The sequence below is a fragment of the Mobula hypostoma genome, chromosome 8, assembly GCF_963921235.1.
Source record: "Mobula hypostoma chromosome 8, sMobHyp1.1, whole genome shotgun sequence".
Classification (NCBI taxonomy): Eukaryota; Metazoa; Chordata; class Chondrichthyes; order Myliobatiformes; family Myliobatidae; genus Mobula; species Mobula hypostoma.
The window spans coordinates 2528203-2546326 of record NC_086104.1 but is presented as its reverse complement, the minus strand read 5'-3'; the positions used below and the strand labels follow the sequence as shown (position 1 = coordinate 2546326).

Here is an 18124-nt window from a genome sequence, read left to right as displayed (position 1 = left end):
GTCTCCACAGCTGCTCATGGCATCAAATTCCATAGATTTACCACCCTGTGACTGAAATTATTTCACTGCATCTCTGTTCTAAATAGATGTCCTTCAATTCTGAAGTTGTGCCCTCTTGTCCTAGACTCCCCTACCATGGAAAATAACTTTGCCATATCTAATTTGTTCAGGCATTTTAACAATTCGGAATGTCTCTCTGAGATTCCTCCCTCATTCTCCTGAACTCGGGAATACAGCCCAAGAGCTGCCAGACGTTCCTCATACGGTAACCCTTTCATTCCTGGAATCATTCTCGTGAACCTTCTCTGAACCCTCTCCAATGTCAGTATATCCTTTCTAAAATAAGGTGCCCAAAACTGCACACAATACTCCAAGTGTGGTCTCACAAGTGTCTTATAGAGATTCAACTTCACATCCCTGCTCTTATATTCTATACCTCTAGAAATAAATGCCAACGTCTGCATTTGCCTTCTTCACCACCAACTCAACCTGGAGGTTAACCTTTAGGGTATCCGCACAAGGACTCCCAAGTCCCTTTTCATCTCTGCAATTTGAATTCTCTCCACATCTAAATAATAGTCTGCCCATTTATTTCTTCCACCAAAGTGCATGACCATACACTTTCCAACATTGTATTTTATTTGCCACTTCTTTGCCCATTCCTCGAAACTATCTAAGTCTCTCTGCAAGCTCTCTGTTTCCTCAACACTAACTGCTCCTCCATCTATCTTTGTATCATCAGCAAATTTAGCCACAAACCCATTAACCCCATAGTCCAAATCATTGACATACATCATAAAAAGCAGCGGTCCCAACACCGACCCCTGTGGAACTCCAGTGGTAACCGGCAGCCAGCCAGAATAGGATCCCTTTATTCCCACTCTCTGTTTTCTGCCGACCAGCCAATGCTCCACCCATGCTAGTAACCTCCCTGTAATTCCATGGGCTCTTATCTTGCTAAGTAGCCTCATGTGCGGCACCTTGTCAAAGGCCTTCTGAAAATCCAAATACACCACGTCTACTGCATCTCCTTTGTCTACCCTGCTTGTAATTTCCTCAAAGAATTGCAGAAGGTTAGCCAGGCAGGATTCTCCTTTCAGGAAACCATGCTGGCTTTGGCCTATCTTGTCATGTGCCTCCAGGTACTCCGTAATCTCATCCCTAACAATCGATTCCAGCAACTTCCCAACCACTGATGTCAGGCTAACAGGTCTATAGTTTCCTTTCTGCTGCCTCCTGCTCTTCGTAAATAGCGGAATAACATTTGCAATTTTCCGGTCATCTGGTACAATGCCAGAATCTATCAATTCTTGAAAGATCATTGTTAATGCCTCCGCAATCTCTCCAACTACTTCCTTCAGAACCCGAGGGTGCATTCCATCAGGTCCAGGAGATTTATCCACCCTCAGACCATTAAGCTTCCTGAGCACCTTCTCAGTTGTAATTTTCACTGCACATACTTCACTTCCCTGACACTCTTGAATGTCCGGTCTACTGCAGACGTCTTCCACTGTGAAGACTGATGCAAAATATGCTTTCAGTTCCTCTGCTATCTCTGTGCCTCTTATTACACTATCTCCAGTGTCATTTTCTATTGGTCCTATATCTACCCTCAACTCTCTTTTACCATTTATATACTTAAAAAAGCCTTTACTATCTTCTTTGATATTAGTCGCCAGCTTTCTTTCATAATTCATCTTTTCCTTCCTAATGACCTTCTTAGATTCCTTCTGCAAGTTTTTAAAAGCTTCCCAATCCTCTATCTTCCCACTAGCTTTGGCTTCTTTGAATGCCCTTTATTTTGCTTTTACTTTGGCTCTGACTTCACTTGTCAGCCATGGTAGTGTCCTTCCTCCATTCGAAAATTTCTTCTTATTTGGAATATATCTGTCTTACACTTCCCTCATTTTTCACAGAAACTCCAGCCATTGCGGCTCTGCTGTCCTTCCTGCTAGTGTCCCTTTCCAGTCAACCTTGGCCAGTTCCTCTCTCATGCCGCTGTGATTTCCTTTATTCCACTGAAATAGCAACACATTGGAATTTAGTTTCTGTCTCAAATGTCAATGTGAACTCGATCTTATTGTGATCATGGCTCCCTAAGTGTTCTTTAACCTCAAGCTCTCTTATCACCTCGGGATCATTGCACAACACCCAATCCAGCACAGCCGATCCACTAGTGGGGTCAACAATTAAATAGCCATCCCTTAGACATTCTACAAATTCTCTCTCCTGAGGTTCAGTACTGAACTGGTTTTCCCAATCCACTTTCATGTTAGGATCCCCAACGATTATCATGACATTGCCCTTCTGATGTGCCTTTTCTATCTCCTGCTGTAATTTGTAATCCACATCCTGGCTGCTGATTGGAGGCCTGTATACAACTGCCATTAGGGTCCTTTTACCCTTGACATTTCTTCAGTCAACCCATATAGACTCTACACCTTCCGATCCTCTGTCATCCCTTTCTAATGATTTAATATTATTTCTAATCCACAAGGCCACACCACCCCTTCTGCCTACTAACCTTTCCTTCCGATACACCGAATATCCTTGGACATTCAACTCCCAATGGCAGCCTTCCTTTAGCCAAGTTTCAGAGATGGCCACAACGTCATATTTGGCAATCTGTAGCTGAATTTCAAGATCGTCCATTTTATTTCATATACTGTGTGCATTCAAATGTAACATTTTCAGTCCAGTATTTGTTGCTTTCTGTTTTAACTGCACCACACCTCTATTGCCCTGTAACTCATGCCACTGGCTGTGATTATGCCTCATTTCCTGCCTGTTCTTTCTATAATCTCTGTTGCACTCTATCTTTAATTTATTTTTGTTTTCCCCTTTCTCAGCCCTATCACTCCGGTCCCCATCCTCTTGCCAAATTAGTTTAAACCCTCCCAAACAGTTCTATTAAACCTGCCTGCTGGGATTTTGAAAATCTTTGGGTTCAGGGGTAACCCGTCCTTTTTGTACAGGTCATACCTCCCCCAGAAGAGGCCCCAATGATCCAGGAATCTGAAGCCCCGTCCCCTACACCAGTCTCTCAGCCACACATTAATATGCCTGATCGTGCTATTCTTGCACTTGTTAGCACGTGGTACAAGCAGCAATCCCGAGATTACTATCCTGGAGGTCCTGCTTTTCAGCTTCCTACCCAAGCCTCTGAATTCTTTCTTCAGGACCTCCTCCCTTTTTCTTTCTATGTCATTGGTACCAACGTGTACCGAGACTTCTGGCTGTTCACCCTCTCCCTTCAGAATACTCTGCACCCGATCTGAGACATCCTGTACTCTGGCACCTGGGAGGGAACACACCATGCGGGTATCTCTATCAGGCTGACAGTTCCCCTCACTATAGAATCCCCTATGACTACCACATTCCTCATCTTCCTCTTTCCCTTCTGCACCACAGAACGAGGCTCAGTGCAGAGACCTAATCGCTGTGGTCGTCCTCTGTCAGGTCACCCCCCTCAACAGCATCCAAAACGAGATAACGATTACTGAGGGGGATGGCCACAGGGGTGGCCTTCCCTTCCCTGACTGTCACCCACTTATCTAACTCCTGCAGCCTCGGGGTGACTAACTCCCTGTTGCCCCTATCTGTCTCCTGCTCACTTTCCCTAATAAGCTGTAGGTCATCAAGCCACAGCTCCAGATCCCTACACGGTCTCTCAGGAGCTGCATCTCGGTGCACCTGGGACAGATGTGGCCATCTGGGAGACTGGAAGAGTCCCAGGATTCCCACATCTGACACCCAGAGCAAAGTACTAACCCTACAGACATGTGCTTTATTCCTCTAAAAAAAAGGAAAAAAAAAGTCCACTCACCCATTTACCTCACCGAAGCCCTACCACTCTGCCTCAGATCACTCCGTCGATGACGGATCCGCCAGGCAGTGTCTCCCTTTTGTGCCTGAACCTTCCTTGCTATCTAACTTGCCTGACCTGCTGAGGTGAAGGGAGGGGGATTACTGGAAGTCCAAGAAATCGATGTTCATGCTATTAAATGGAATATAAGGTGTTGCTCCTCCAACCTGATGGGATGAATATCAATTTCTCGAACTTCTGGTAATGCCCCCCTTTCACCATTCCTCATTCCCATTTCCCTCTCTCACTTTATCTCCTTCCCTGCCCATCACCCACCTCTGACACTCCTACCCACTTTTCTTTCTTCCATGGCCTTTGTCCCATCCTATCAGATTCCCACTTTTCCAGTCCTTTATCTCTTTCACCAATCGACTTCCCAGCTCTTTATTTCACCCCTCCCTCCTTCCAGTTTCACCTATCACCTGAAACACAAAATAATCTGCATATGTTCTTAATGGGCTTTTGTATCTTCTAGCCAATGGGAGAGGTACAGGAAGCTCAGGACCCATATCATCAGGTTCAGGAAATGTTACTCAAGTTCAAGTTCAACTTCAGGTTACTGTCATTCAACCGTACACATGTACATCACGAAATAAAACAATGTTCCTCTGGATCAAGGAGCACAACACAGTACATGTACCTGACACCCACACACATAACACAAAGCAACTTAACCACAAATAAATTAACAGACGATAAGGTACATTTACAACATAAGTTAAAATGCAAACAGTATAATGCTACTGATACTTCGTTCGTGATGAGACCTGGGTGGTGGCAGGGAGTTCAGTAGTCTCACGGCCTGGGGGAAGAAGCTGTTTCCCATCCGAACAGTCCTTGTCCTAATGCTATGGCATCTCCTGCTTGATGGTGGGGGGGGGGAAAAGAGATTGCTGGACAGATAGGAGGGATCACTAACAATGCAGAGGGCCCTGCGTATGCAGCTCTCCTGATAAACAGGTCTAATGAGTGGAAGAGAGACACCAATGATCCTCTCAGCAGACCTTGCAGTCAGATGCTTTGCAATCCCTGTATGAGATGGCGATGCAGCTGTCAGGGCACTGTCAATGGTGCTCCCGTAAGAATGGGGGCGGGGGGGGAAGCCTAACTCACCTCAGTTTCCTGAGGAAGTGGAGACACCCCTACACTGAATCGAGCATGGATAACTACGCTAAAATGACACTACGACCCACAGACTCACTTTCAAGGACTCTTTACAACTCATGTTCTCAGTATTTTTCCCTTCTTATTTGCACAATTTGTCTTCTTTTGCACATGATTGTTTGTTAATTCTTGCTTATGCATAACTTTTCATAAATTCCAGGGAGCTAGGGCTTTACTCTTTGGAGAGAAGGAGGATGAGAGGAGACATGATAGAGGTGTACAAGATAATAAGAGGAACAGATAGAGTGGATAGCCAGCGCCTCTTCCCCAGGGCACCACTGCTCAATACAAGAGGACATGGCTTTAAGGTAAGGGGTGGGAAGTTCAAGGGGGATATTAGAGGAAGGCTTTTTACTCAGAGAGTGTTTGGTACGTGGAATGCACTGCCTGAGTCAGTGGTGGAGGCAGACACACTAGTGAAGTTTAAGAGACTACTAGACAGGTATATGGAGGAATTTAAGGTGGAGGCTTATATGGGAGGCAGGGTTTGAGGGTCGGCACAACATTGTGGGCCGAAGGGCCTGTACTGTGCTGTGCTATTCTATGTTCTATGTTATGTTCTAATTCTATTGGATTTCTTTATTCTCCAGCAAAATACTTGCAAGAAAATGAATTTCAAGATAGTTTATGGTGACATATATGCACTTTGATAATAAATTTTACTTTGACATTGACTTTGAGAGGGAGGTGTTGCCACCAGCAGAGGTTGATGAAAAGGGAAGGGAGGGCTACCAAGGGACTTTGACCCTTCTCCGACAGACTGGGAACTGGGCCAATGAGCCAATCAAGTGCCCAGCACTGGCTCACAGCTGGAAAGGTTTTCAACAGGAGATTACTGAGGGAAATTAAGAAAATAATTTATCATGGGCTGCCAGATGAAGTAGTCACAGCTATATAGTCATAGTCATACTTTATTAATCCTGGGGGGAAATTGGTTTTCGTTACAGTTGCTCCATAAATAATAAATAGTAATAGAACCATAAATAGTTAAATAGTAATATGTAAATTATGCCAGTAAATTATGAAATAAGTCCAGGACCAGCCTATTGGCTCAGGGTGTCTGACCCTCCAAGGGAAGAGTTGTAAAGTTTGATGGCCACAGGCAGGAATGACTTCCTATGACGCTCTGTGCTGCATCTCGGTGGAATGAGTCTCTGGCTGAATGTACTCCTGTGCCCACCCAGTACATTATGTAGTGGATGGGAGACATTGACCAAAATGGCATGCAACTTAGACAGCATCCTCTTTTCAAGTAGTGGAGATGACTACAGTTACAACGTTTCGATGACATTAAGACAGGTCCATGGTTAGAAATGTTCTATGGCACTATGGTAGTGTGGTGGCTATTACAACTTTGGTGCTCCACATTTCAGAGTTCCATTCCGATGTCCTCTGTAAGGGGTTTGTACATGAAATGCGTGGATTTCCTCTGGGTGCTCTGGTTTCCTCCCACAGTCTGAAGACTTATCAGTTAGTTGGCTAATTGGTCATTGTAAATTGTCCAGTGTCAGGTGGGTTTCTGGTGGCATTGAAGCCCTAGGGGTCTATTCCATGCTATATCTCTAACTAAAATAAAATGTGGGCCAGACATAGGCAAGAGGGACTGGAGTAGATGAGCATCATGGACAGCATGGATTAGGTGGGCAGAATGGCCTGTTTCTGCACTGGATGACTCTGACTCTGATAGAAGCAGTTATTTATCTCTAAGGGGAAGGACCTGTCTTTTTCAAAAGAACGAACGAAGATGTCGAATGAGAAAGGGACAACAGACAGCACACAGAGTAATTAAAAATGTGCGGAAAAGGAGTCCTGGGGTCCTAAAGTCAGGGCGTAGTCGTGAAGTGGTCAGCCTAGCATCATTACAATGCCAGCAGCTCGGGGTCAATTCCACTGTGTAAGGAGTTTGTACTTTGTGACCCTGTGACTGGTTGCGTTTTCTCCGGGTGCACCTCTCTCCTCCCACATTCCAAGTTGAAAGTAAATTTATTATCAAATTATGTATGCTACCATATACTACCCTGAGATTCATTTTCTTTCAGGCATTCACAGTAGAACAAACAAATACATCAGAATCAATGAAAAAATACACACACGTAAAGACAGATAAGTAAACATTGTGCAAAAGAAAACAATTTGTGCACATACAAAATAATAAATAAATATTGATTTGGTTCAGGAACCTGATGATTGAGGGGTAGTAACGGTTCCTGTACCTGGTGGTGTGCAGCAACAAGAAGAGAGCATGGCCTAGCTGGTGGGGGTCCTTGATGATGGATGCTACTTTTTTGCGGCAGAACTCCTTGTAGATGTGCTTGAAGAGTTAGGTTAGTTGGTCGTGTGGGTGAAATTTGACAGCATGGGCTTGTTAGGTCAAAAGAGCCAGTTATCAGGTTGTATTTCTAAAGAAAATACATAAAAATCCATGGGAACCAGCCCAATTGGTCCATGCTGACCAACATCTTCCACTCAATTTAGTCCCATTTGTCCATATCCATCAAACCTTTCCTATCAATGCATCTGTCCAAGTGCCTTTGAAATATTAACATACCTGCTTCAACCACTTCCTCTGGCAGCTTGCTGTATAGATGGAGCACCTTCCAGGTGAGGAAGTTGCCCTTCAGTTATCTATTACCTGCCCTTCAGGTATCTATTAAATCTCTTTCCTCTCACCTTAAACCATGCCCTCTGGTTTTTGGTTCATGATTGACAATGGAAGGATATAGAAAACAAGAGAACAAATGCAGAAGCTGGACATCTGAGCAACACGCACAAAATGCTGGAGGAACTCAGCAGGCCAGGAAGCATCTGTGGAAAGTAGCACAGTCAATGCTTCAGGCTGAGACCCTTCAACAGGACCGGAGAAAAAAAAGATGAGAAGTCAAAGTTAGAAGGTGGAGGGACAGGAGGAAGAAACACAAGGTGATGAGTGAAACCAGGAGAGGAGGGAGGGGTGAAATAAAGAGCTGGGATGTTGATTGTTGAAAGAGATACAGGGCTGGAGAAGTGGGAATCCGACAAGAGAGGACAGAAGGCCGTGGAAGAAAGAAAATGGGGCAGGGCACCAGAGGACGGTGATGGGCAGGTAAGGAGATATGGTGAGAGAGGGAAATGAGAAAGGGGAATGGGGAATGGTGAAGAGGGGGCATTATCAGAAGTTTGAGATATCAATGTTCATACCATCAGGTTGGAGACAGAATATAAGGTGTTGCTCCTCCAACCTGAGTGTGACGGGGTCCTGAATTACCCCTATGAACTGTGCTTTTGAAAAGAGAGAGAGTTATTTAACATCGACATGTGTTTTTGAGAGAGAGCGAGAGAGTTATTTAACGCAAACACCTTGTTTAAAAGAGAGAGAGAGAGAGACGAAGACTGCTCACATGTTGTTTATACTTTCTCCAAGGACATTGCTTGCTTGTAGTCTTCCACAGACAGAGATGGGAGGAACTGTTTGAATGACAGTTGGTACTCAGTACGGTGAGATAAATAGAAGGTCAGATGATAGACCAGAGACACATGATTTTGGACACTGAATGAGCTTTGGGCCCATTTCTCCAGTCACAGACAGGAACAGAAAGTAATACAAACCAGAAAAAGCCTGCTGATGCTGCGAATGCAACCAGGAATCAGAAAATACTGAGGACAGCAGTTCTGATGCGTCCTGAACCCAAATCATTATGCTTTTCCCTAATTGGATGTGTTATCACCAGAGGTGATGACTTCAGAGCAGACTTGAAGGGCCAATGGTTCGATTCTGCTCTGATATCTTATAACTTCACTCAACTGCACTCACCCCAACACTAAACTGTTTCCATAACCTATGGGTTCACTCTTAAGGACTCTTCACCTCATGTTCTTGATATCTATTGCTTATTCGTTTTCCTTTGTTAAATTTGCACATTGGGGCTTTGTCCATCTTGTATGTGTTTTCTCACTGATTCGATTGTGTTTCTTTGTGTTTACTGAAAATGCCCGCAAAAAAATAAACCTCAGGGTTGTATCTGGTGACATACATGTACCTTGATAATAAGTTTACTTTGTATTTTGGATGCTGTCTGACCTGACATGTGTTTCCAGCATGAAGAAGATAACACGGCACACTAGCAAAGTGGCCAGTGGGTCACGATTTCAGCGCTGGCGACTGCGGTTCAATTCCAACCTCTATCTGCAAAGAGTTTGTACATTCTCCCTGTTACCAGTGGATTTTCTCTGGGTGCTCTGGTTTCCTCCCATGTTCTCAAGATGCACCAGTCAGCATTATTTTTTTTAAGATATACAGCACGGTAACAGGCCCTTCCAGCCCAGTAAACCTGTGGCACGCAATTACACACGTGACCAATAAACCTGCGGCACGCAATTACACATGTGACCAATAAACCTGTGGCACGCAATTACACACGTGACCAATAAACCTGCGGCACGCAATTACACATGTGACCAATAAACCTGTGGCACGCAATTACACACGTGACCAATAAACCTGCGGCACGCAATTACACAGGTGACCAATGTCTTTGGAGTTTGGGAGGAATCCAGAGCACCTGGAGGAGACCCACGCAGTCACAGGGGGAACGTACAAATTACTTAAAGGACAGCTGCAGGACATGAACCATGCTCACTGGCACTGCAGTAACATTACACTAACTGCCACATGACCCTGGCACCTATTATTTATAGTCGTAACTTGTGGGCTGTGTTGGTGCTGGGAGCGTGACGATACCTGTGGGGTGACCTCAGCACAATCCTCGGACTGTGTTGGTTGTTGATGCAAACAACACAATTCACTGTGTGTTTCAATGTTTCAAAGTGACAAGCAAAGCGAATCTTTCTTTCTTTCTAAGATGGGCTTGGTTGGTGGCTGTAGCGTCAGGGACAAGGCTGAGACCACCCATGTCCAGCACAGACCTGATCGAGAGGAGAGAGAGTGTGTTGGAGAATTCTCCAAATGATGCATGTTTTTCCAGGGCTACACTGAGGCACAGGGCGGTGCCCTGTGGCAGGCAGTTCAGGCACAACTTTATAAGACTCTAGTTAGGCCACATCTGCAGCCAACGGATGACACCACACTAAATGAAACTGAACTGAACTAAACTGAACAACCCCGGACTGTTTCAATAACTTTATATTCTGTTTTTCACTCGTTTTTTTGATGCTTGCATTATTTGTTCTTTCTCTTGCGCATTGGGTGTTTGATGTTTCCTTTGAATGGGTTCCACAGTGTTTCTTTGTTCCAGCAGCCATGAAACAAGACGAATCTCAGGGCTGAATACTACATATACTTTAAGAAATGTATTATGAATCTTTGGATCTGGAGTATATCATACAGTTCTGGTTGCCCACCCTATAGAAAGGATGTCAAGGCTTTGGAGAGGGTGCAGAAGAGGTTCACCGGGATGCTGCCTGGATTAGAGGGCTTGAGAGGTTGAAGAAACTTGAGTTGTTTTCTCTGGCGTGGCCGAGGCTGAGGAGAGATCTGACAGGGGTTTATAAGAGTTTAAGAGTAGATAGACACTATTTTGCATGGTTGAAATGTCTAATATCAGAGGCCATGCATTTAAGGTGAGAGGAGGTCATTTCAAAAGAGATGTGAGGGGCGACATTTTTTTTTACACACAGAGTGGTGGGTGCCTGGAGTGTACTGCCTGGGGTGGGGATAGAGACAGGGGATTTTCAACAGACGTTCAGACAGGGACATGATTGTGGGGAAAATGGAAGGAGCTGTACATTGTGTAGGTAGAGGGATTAGTTTAGTTAGCCATTTGATTGGTAATGTAATTGGTTTGGCACAACACTGTGGGCTGAAGGGCCTGTTTCTGTGCTGTACTGTTCGGTGCTCAAAGGTTCACAGACTCCCAGACACCCTGTCACTTCTGAGGCCCACAGGTGTCCATGTGTTTTAGAAATGGCTTACGAGCCACCAAGATCCAGTGTAAAGCTTGTCTTGTAAACTGCTCACACACATCAAATCATTATAGTGAGGTAGTTGTTCGTCGATGAGGACCTAGACACCATTATGATGGTGTCCAGACTAGCGCGTGATTTGGATTTAAGTGAGGGAGAGTTGCGCAGCGTCAGCCTCACTCTCTCTTCCCAATTCCCATCTGGATCCAGTGGCAAGACAGAGTGAGTTAGTACCAGGGAAATCAATACCAGAAAGCAGAATGAAGTGTAACAGCTACAGAGAGAGTGCAGATAAGCAGTAAGGTGCAGATCAGAAGGTCAAGAGTCCATTATAGAACCATTCAATTGTCACGACAGACAGGCAGAAGCTGACCTTGAGCTTGCTGGAACGTGCTTTCAGGCTTTTGTATCTTCTGCCCGACGGGAGAGGGGAGAAGAGTGAATGCCTGGGGTGGGTGGGATCTTTGATTACGCTGGCTGTCCCCGAGACAGTTTTAAGGAGACCTGAGGTGCAAATTTTTCTACACAGAAGATGGTGGAATGAGCTGCCAGAAGAAGTGGTAGAAGTGGGTATAATGACAACGTTTAATAGATATTTGGAAAGTTATGTCACTAGACACGTTTAGAGGGATATGGCCCAAACTTGGCAAAATGGGTTGAGTTAGGCACTACAGTCAGCATGGAGGATTTGGGCCAAAGAGCCTTTATCCCTGCTGAATGAGCTTATGAGTCTTGCCGCTGGCCACTGGCCCATAGCCAGTTAGGAAGTCAGCCACTTCACTCCTACTGAGTGTCTTAACACTACGAATCAATTCCGGAGTAAAACACACACAAAATGCTGGAGGAACTCAGCAGGTCAGGCAACATCTATGGAGGGAAATAAATATTTGATGTTTTGGGCCAAGACCCTTCATCAGGACTGTAAACGAAGGGGGGCAGATGCCAGAATAAGAAGATCGGAGGAGGGGAATGAGATCAAGCTACAAGGTGATAGGAGAAAGTAGGTGGGTGGGGAGGATGGAGTAAGAAGCTGGGAAGTGATAGGTGAAAAAGGTAAAGGGCTGAAGAAGAAGGAATCTGATAGGAGAGGAGAGTGGACCATGGGAGATAGAGAAGAAGGAGGCAGGTGAGGGGAAGAAGTAAGAGGCCAGAGTGGGGAATTGAGGAATAGGGAAGGGAGGGAAAATTACTGCAAGTTGGAGAAATCAATGTTCCTGCTATCAGGTTGCAATCAATCCAGTCAGAATATGAGGTGTTGCTCCTCCAACCTGAGTGTGGCCTCACCATGGCAGAAGAGGAGGCCATGGATTGACATGTCAGGATGGGATTGGGAATCAGAATTAAAAGGCTTGGCCATCTGTTTTTGGCAGATGGAGTGGAGGTGCTCAACAAATTGGTCGCCCAATCTATGTCAGGACTCAGCTGAGGAGGGGAAAAAAGGATCAGCCATGATTGAATGGCAGAGCAGACTCGATGGGCCAAGCAGCCTAATTCTGCTCTTCTGTCTTATGGTCTAATATAGAGGAGAGTGCATTGCAAGAACCAGATACAATAGACAACTCCAACAGATTCGCAGGTGAAGTGCGGCCTCACCTGGAAGGCGATAGTTGCTGAAGTTTCATTTCAGGGAGTTGTCAGGTGGATGTTGATGGACTAGGCAAAGCCAGGCCGATCTGGTCTGCCAGGATATGAACACCTCCCATGGGTCAGGCTGAACAGCCTCCTCTGGGCTGTCACCATGGCAAAACCAGCACCCTTTCCCGTCCAGTCTGCTGCTCAAACTCAATGGGTTTTTAACCTTTACTGAAGTCACAGAACAGCCACAGGCCCGTCGGCTCATCGTGCCTGTGCTGACCGTAAGGCCAAAGCAAAGTAACCCCACATTCGGAGGGGAGGGGAGGATCGTGGGGGGGAGGAAGAATCGCGCGGGGGAGGGGGGAGGGGAGCGCAGGGGAGGGGGAGGGGAACGCAGGGGAGGGGGAGGGGCGCGCGGGGGAGGTGGAGGGGCGCGCGGGGAGGGGAGCGCAGGGGAGGGGGAGGGGAGCACGGGGGAGGGGGAGGGGAGCGCAGGGGAGGGGGGCGCGGGGGAGGGGAGCGCAGGGGAGGGGGAGGGGAGCGCAGGGAAGGGGAGGGGCGCGCGGGGGAGGGGGAGGGGTCACGCGGTGGGGGGAGGGGAGCCCTCAGATCGCGATAGACGGGGCGGGGGCGTGAGAGACAGACAGACAGTGAACGGCATCCTCGCCTCCCTCCCAGCCCCCGCCACCTGCTTCCCCTCCCCAGGGCCGTCACCCTCACCTTGCCCTCTTTCGCCGCCTCATCCAGAGGCAGGCACTTGTGGTTCTGGTGCTTCTTGGAGTGCAGGCACACGACGCAGAGCACCTCGGCGTCCTCCTGGCAGAAGAGCTTCAACAGCTCCCGGTGCTGTTCACACACCGGCCCGGACTCGCTCTGCGCCCGGGCCTTGCTCACCTCCTTCAGGAAAGAGTCGACGATGTTGGCCAGCGTCCGGTTCCATTTCAAGTCGCTGCTGGAGTAGTTCTCCCTGCAGATGGGGCACTCGCCGCCTCCCTTCTGTTTCCAGTAGCCCATGAGGCAGGCGCCGCAGAAGTTGTGCTGACAGGGTGGAAACACGGGGTTCTTGAAGATATCCTGACAGATAGGACAGGAAAGTTCGTCCTCCAGCCAAGATATCTGTTGTCCCTGTTCCATTTTGCCCCAAGCTCCTCTGAACGACCCTGCTTCCTGTTTACAGGACTCGGCACAGAGAGAAACATCTGAGCACAGTTTCACTTCTCAGTCTTCTTGGCACCGCCTCCAGGAGGTTCAGACAATTCTGTACAGTACTGTACTACAATGCCCCCTATCCTCTTCCACAACTGCAAGGACTCCCTCTGTGACTTCATATTATTCAAGACTGAAGATTGTTTAATGTCACTTCCAGTACACCCGTGTAAAGGAGAGTGAAATAAGTTTTACTCCATATCTATGCAGCACAAAAAATCACAATAAGGTAAAGAACACAATACTAATTTAAAACACAATATAAGATAGTTTATATACATAGATTGATTGTGTGTCCATGAAGTGACACTAGGCACAGGACTGTCTGTACATGGGGTGACTGGAGTGGTGCGAGGAGTGGGTGGAGGTGTTGATCAGCCTTACTGCTGGGAAGAAGTTATCGTTTTTGAGTCTGGTGGTCCTGGTGTGGATGGGAGTGGGACAAACAGTCCATGAGCAGGGTGGGATCCTTCCTGATGTCACTGACCCTTTTCCGCCAGCTTTCTGTGTAGATGCCCTTAATGGCAGGTAGGCTGGTGCCAGTGGTGTACTGGCAGTTTTGACTGCCCATTGTAGAGCCTTCCTCTCCACCACAGTACAGTTACGATGCAGTTTTCTTCAGTTGGAAGTTGGACGAAGAGCTTCAACACCTCCAGGGGTGTTGGCTGGTGTCTGATTCCATTTTATTTACAGATAGAGCATGGTGTTGGGAAGTGTATTGTCATGCACTCTGTGTGCGCCTCTAACTTGTGCATCTTTGGAATGTGGGAGGAAACCCACGCAGTCACAAGGAAAACGTACAAACTCCTTACGGAGAGTGGAGGAAATGGATTCAGTTACTGTAGTGATGATTGTAACCTTAATGACTGCAGTGTGCTGCTACGTTCCCCTCATGTTTCATGGGAACCCGAGAGTCCTTCAAACCTGCCCCACGATGACAGGAGTTTGCTTTCCTCTCACAGTCCAAAGACGCGCTGGCTGCTAGGTTAATCTGTCATTGTAAATTGACCTGTGATTAGGCTAGAGTTAAATACGTAGGTTGCTGGGTGGCGTGGCTCGGTGGGATGGAAGGACCAGCCTGTTCCAAGCTGTATTTCTAAATAAAATAATTTAAAAATAAAAAAAGCTCAAGGAGCATTTTTGGCAGTGCTGTTATAGTCAAACGGCGCAGCAGGCATCGTGCAGGTCCAAGAGCCAGAGATTTGAAAAGGAGCTTTCACAGGATTTGGTCTTTTTTTCAGCAGGGCAGTGCTTTGATCCATGTGTTTGGGCAAGGAAAGTTTCTTCTTTTCTCATCTGTAAGTGTATAGTTAGTGCAGGGGCTGTGTTGTGATCTTTGTGTGAGATATTGGAGTGCTGGGAGACCTTCAACCTCGGGGATAACCACATCTGCGCCAGGCGCATCGAGCTCCAGCTTGTCAGAGAACGTGCTAAGGAACTGGAGCCGCTGTTCGATCACCTTCGGCTCATATGGAAAAATCAGGAGGTTATAGATGTGAGCTACAGGGAGGTAGTCACCCCTATGTTACTGAGTGACTATCAGGAGAGGGAAGGGAGCTGGGCACCCCTGTGGCCATTCCCTCAATAATAAGTGTAACAGTTTTCATACCGCTGAGTGCAACGACATACAGGTGGGGGGAGGGGATGAAGCTGCAGTGACCGGATCTCTGGCAGTGGGTCTGGTGCTGTGGCTCAGTAGGGAAATGGGGAGAAGAGGACTGCAGCAGTGATAGAGGATTCCATAGATACAGGAGTAGACACAAGATTCTGTGGGTGCGATGGAGACATCTAGGTGCCTCCCAGGTGCCAGGATCAGGGACATCTTGGATCAGGTTCCCAAAATTCTAAACTGAGAAGGTGAACAGCCAGAGGTCTTGGTACACATTGGCAACAATGATATAAGGAGGAAAGGTGAGGAGTCACTGAAGAGAGATTTTAGAGAGTTCGGTAGAAAGCTGAAAAGCAGGACTGCCACGATAGAAATCTCTGGATTGCTGTCTGTGCCACGTGCCAGTGAGGGTAAGAATAGGATGGTTTTGCAGATGAATATGTGGCTGAGGAACTGGTGCAGGGGTAGGCGTTCAGATATCTGGATCATTGGGATGCTTTCAGGGGAAGGTATGACCTGTAGAGAAGGGATGGGTTACACCTGAGGAGGACCAATATCCTTGCAGGCAGGTTTGCTAGAACTGTTGGGGATGGTTTAAACTAATTGGCAGGGTGATGGGAACCAGAGTGATAGGGTTGAGGATAGGACTGTCAGTTTGCAAGCAGAGGCATGTGTAATGAGACTGTGAGAAAGGACAGGTAGATGAAAAAGGAAAAATTGCAGTCAGTGGGATAAGAAGTGGTGTAACGGGGGGGGGGATGAAAAGGGTGATGGACACAGGACTGAAGGTGTTATATTTGAATGCATGAGGAATATGGAATAAGGTAGATCATCTTGTAGTGCAGTTAAACATTTGGCATAACTGGGCCATGGCTGAAAGATTATAGTTGAGTGTTTAACATCCAAGGATACACATAGTATCAAAAGAACAGGCAGGCAAGCATTGCTCAGTTGATAAAAAATGAAATGAATCCTCAGAAAGAGGTGACATAGGATAGAAAGATATAGAATCCTTGTGGGCAGAGTTAAGAAAATCAGGCTGGTGCTGGATGATAGAATGACTGAAAGATAGCTTTTTAGAGCAGCTTGTGGTCAAACCCATTAAGGGAATCAACTATTCTGGATTGGGTGTTGTGTCATAAACTGGATTAAATTAAGAAGTTTAAGGTAAAGGAACCCTTAGGAGGCAGTGGTCATAATATGTTAGAGTTCACCCTGCAATTTGAGAGACAGAAGCCAAAGTCAAATGTATCAGTATTACATTGGGGCAAAGGGAATTACAGAGGCATGAAAGAGGAGCTGGCCAAAGTTCAGTGAAAGGGGACACTAACAGTGATGACAGCAGAGCTGCAATGCCTGGAGTTTCTGGAAGCAATTCAAAAGGCGCAGGATAGATACATAACAAAGAAGTACTCTGAAGGCAGGATGATGCAACTGTGGCTGATAAGGGAAGTCAAAGCTAACATAAAAGCAAAATAGAGGGCATATCATAGAGCAAAAATTAGTGGGAAGTAAGACGATTGGAAAACCTTTAAAAACCAACAGAAGACAACTAGAAAAAGCCATAGGGGGAAAAGATGATCAGAATCAGATTTAATATCACCGGCATTTGTTAAGATTAAATATGAAGGTAAGCTAGCCAATGATGTCAAGGAGGATAACAGAAGATTTTTTTCAGATATATAAAGAGTAAAAAAGAGGCGACAGTGGATATCAGACCATTGGAAAGTGATGCTGGAGACGCAGTAATGGGTGGGGGGACATGGAAATGGCAATCGAAATGAATAAGTATTTTGCATAAGTCCTCACTGTGGAAGACACTAGCAGTATGCTGGGAGTTCACGAATGTCAGGGGTCAGAAGTGTGTGAAGTTACCATTACAAGGGAGAAGATCCTTGGGAAACTAAAAGGTCTGAAGGTTGATAAGTCACCTGGACCAGACAGTGTACACCCCAGGGTTCTGAAAGAGGTGGCTGAAGAGATTGTGGAGGCATTAGTAATGATCTTTCAAGAATCATTAGATTCTGGTATAATTCCGGAGGAATGGAAAATTGGAAATGTCACTCCACTCTTTAAAAAGGGAGAGAGGCAGAAGAAAGGAAATTATACACCAGTTAGTCTGATCTCAGTGGTTGGGATGATGTTGGAGTCAATTGTTAAGGAAATGGTTTCGGGGTACTTGGAAGCACATGATAAAATAGTCCATAGTTCTCTAAGGGGAAATCTTGACTGACTAATCAATTGGAATTCTTTGAGGAAATAACAAGAAGGATAGACAAATGAAAACCAGTGGATGTTGTGTACTTAGATTTTCAGGAGGTCTTTGACCAAATGCCTCACATGAGGGTGCTTAACAAGATAAAAGGAAAGATACTAGCATGGATGGAGTATTGGCTGATTGACAGGAGGCAAAGAGTGGGAATAAAGGGAGCCATTTCTAATTGGCCGCAGGAGTCGGTTTTGTGATTGCTTTTTTTTATGTTGTATGTTAATGATTTGGAAGACAGAATTGATGGATTTTTGGCCAAATTTGCAAATGATACGATGATATAGAAACATAGAAACATAGAAAATAGGTGCAGGAGTAGGCCATTCAGCCCTTCGAGCCTGCACCGCCATTTATTATGATCATGGCTGATCATCCAACTCAGAACCCCGCCCCAGCCTTCCCTCCATACCCCCTGACCCCCGTAGCCACAAGGGCCATATCTAACTCCTTCTTAAATATAGCCAATGAACTGGCCTCAACTGTTTCCTGTGGCAGAGAATTCCACAGATTCACCACTCTCTGTGTGAAGAAGTTTTTC

General features: G+C 46.1%; 1 protein-coding gene across 1 annotated transcript in view; it reads right to left on the bottom strand.

Annotated features, from left to right (window-relative positions):
- LOC134350028 (zinc-binding protein A33-like) overlaps positions 1–13636 on the bottom strand; it is a 40059-nt gene extending 26423 nt beyond the window's left edge. Inside the window, exon 1 of the mRNA XM_063054934.1 lies at positions 13223–13636. Coding sequence (XP_062911004.1) covers positions 13223–13636 — 414 coding nt within the window. The remainder of the gene's footprint in view (positions 1–13222) is intronic.
- Between the last annotated feature and the right edge of the window lie 4488 nt (positions 13637–18124).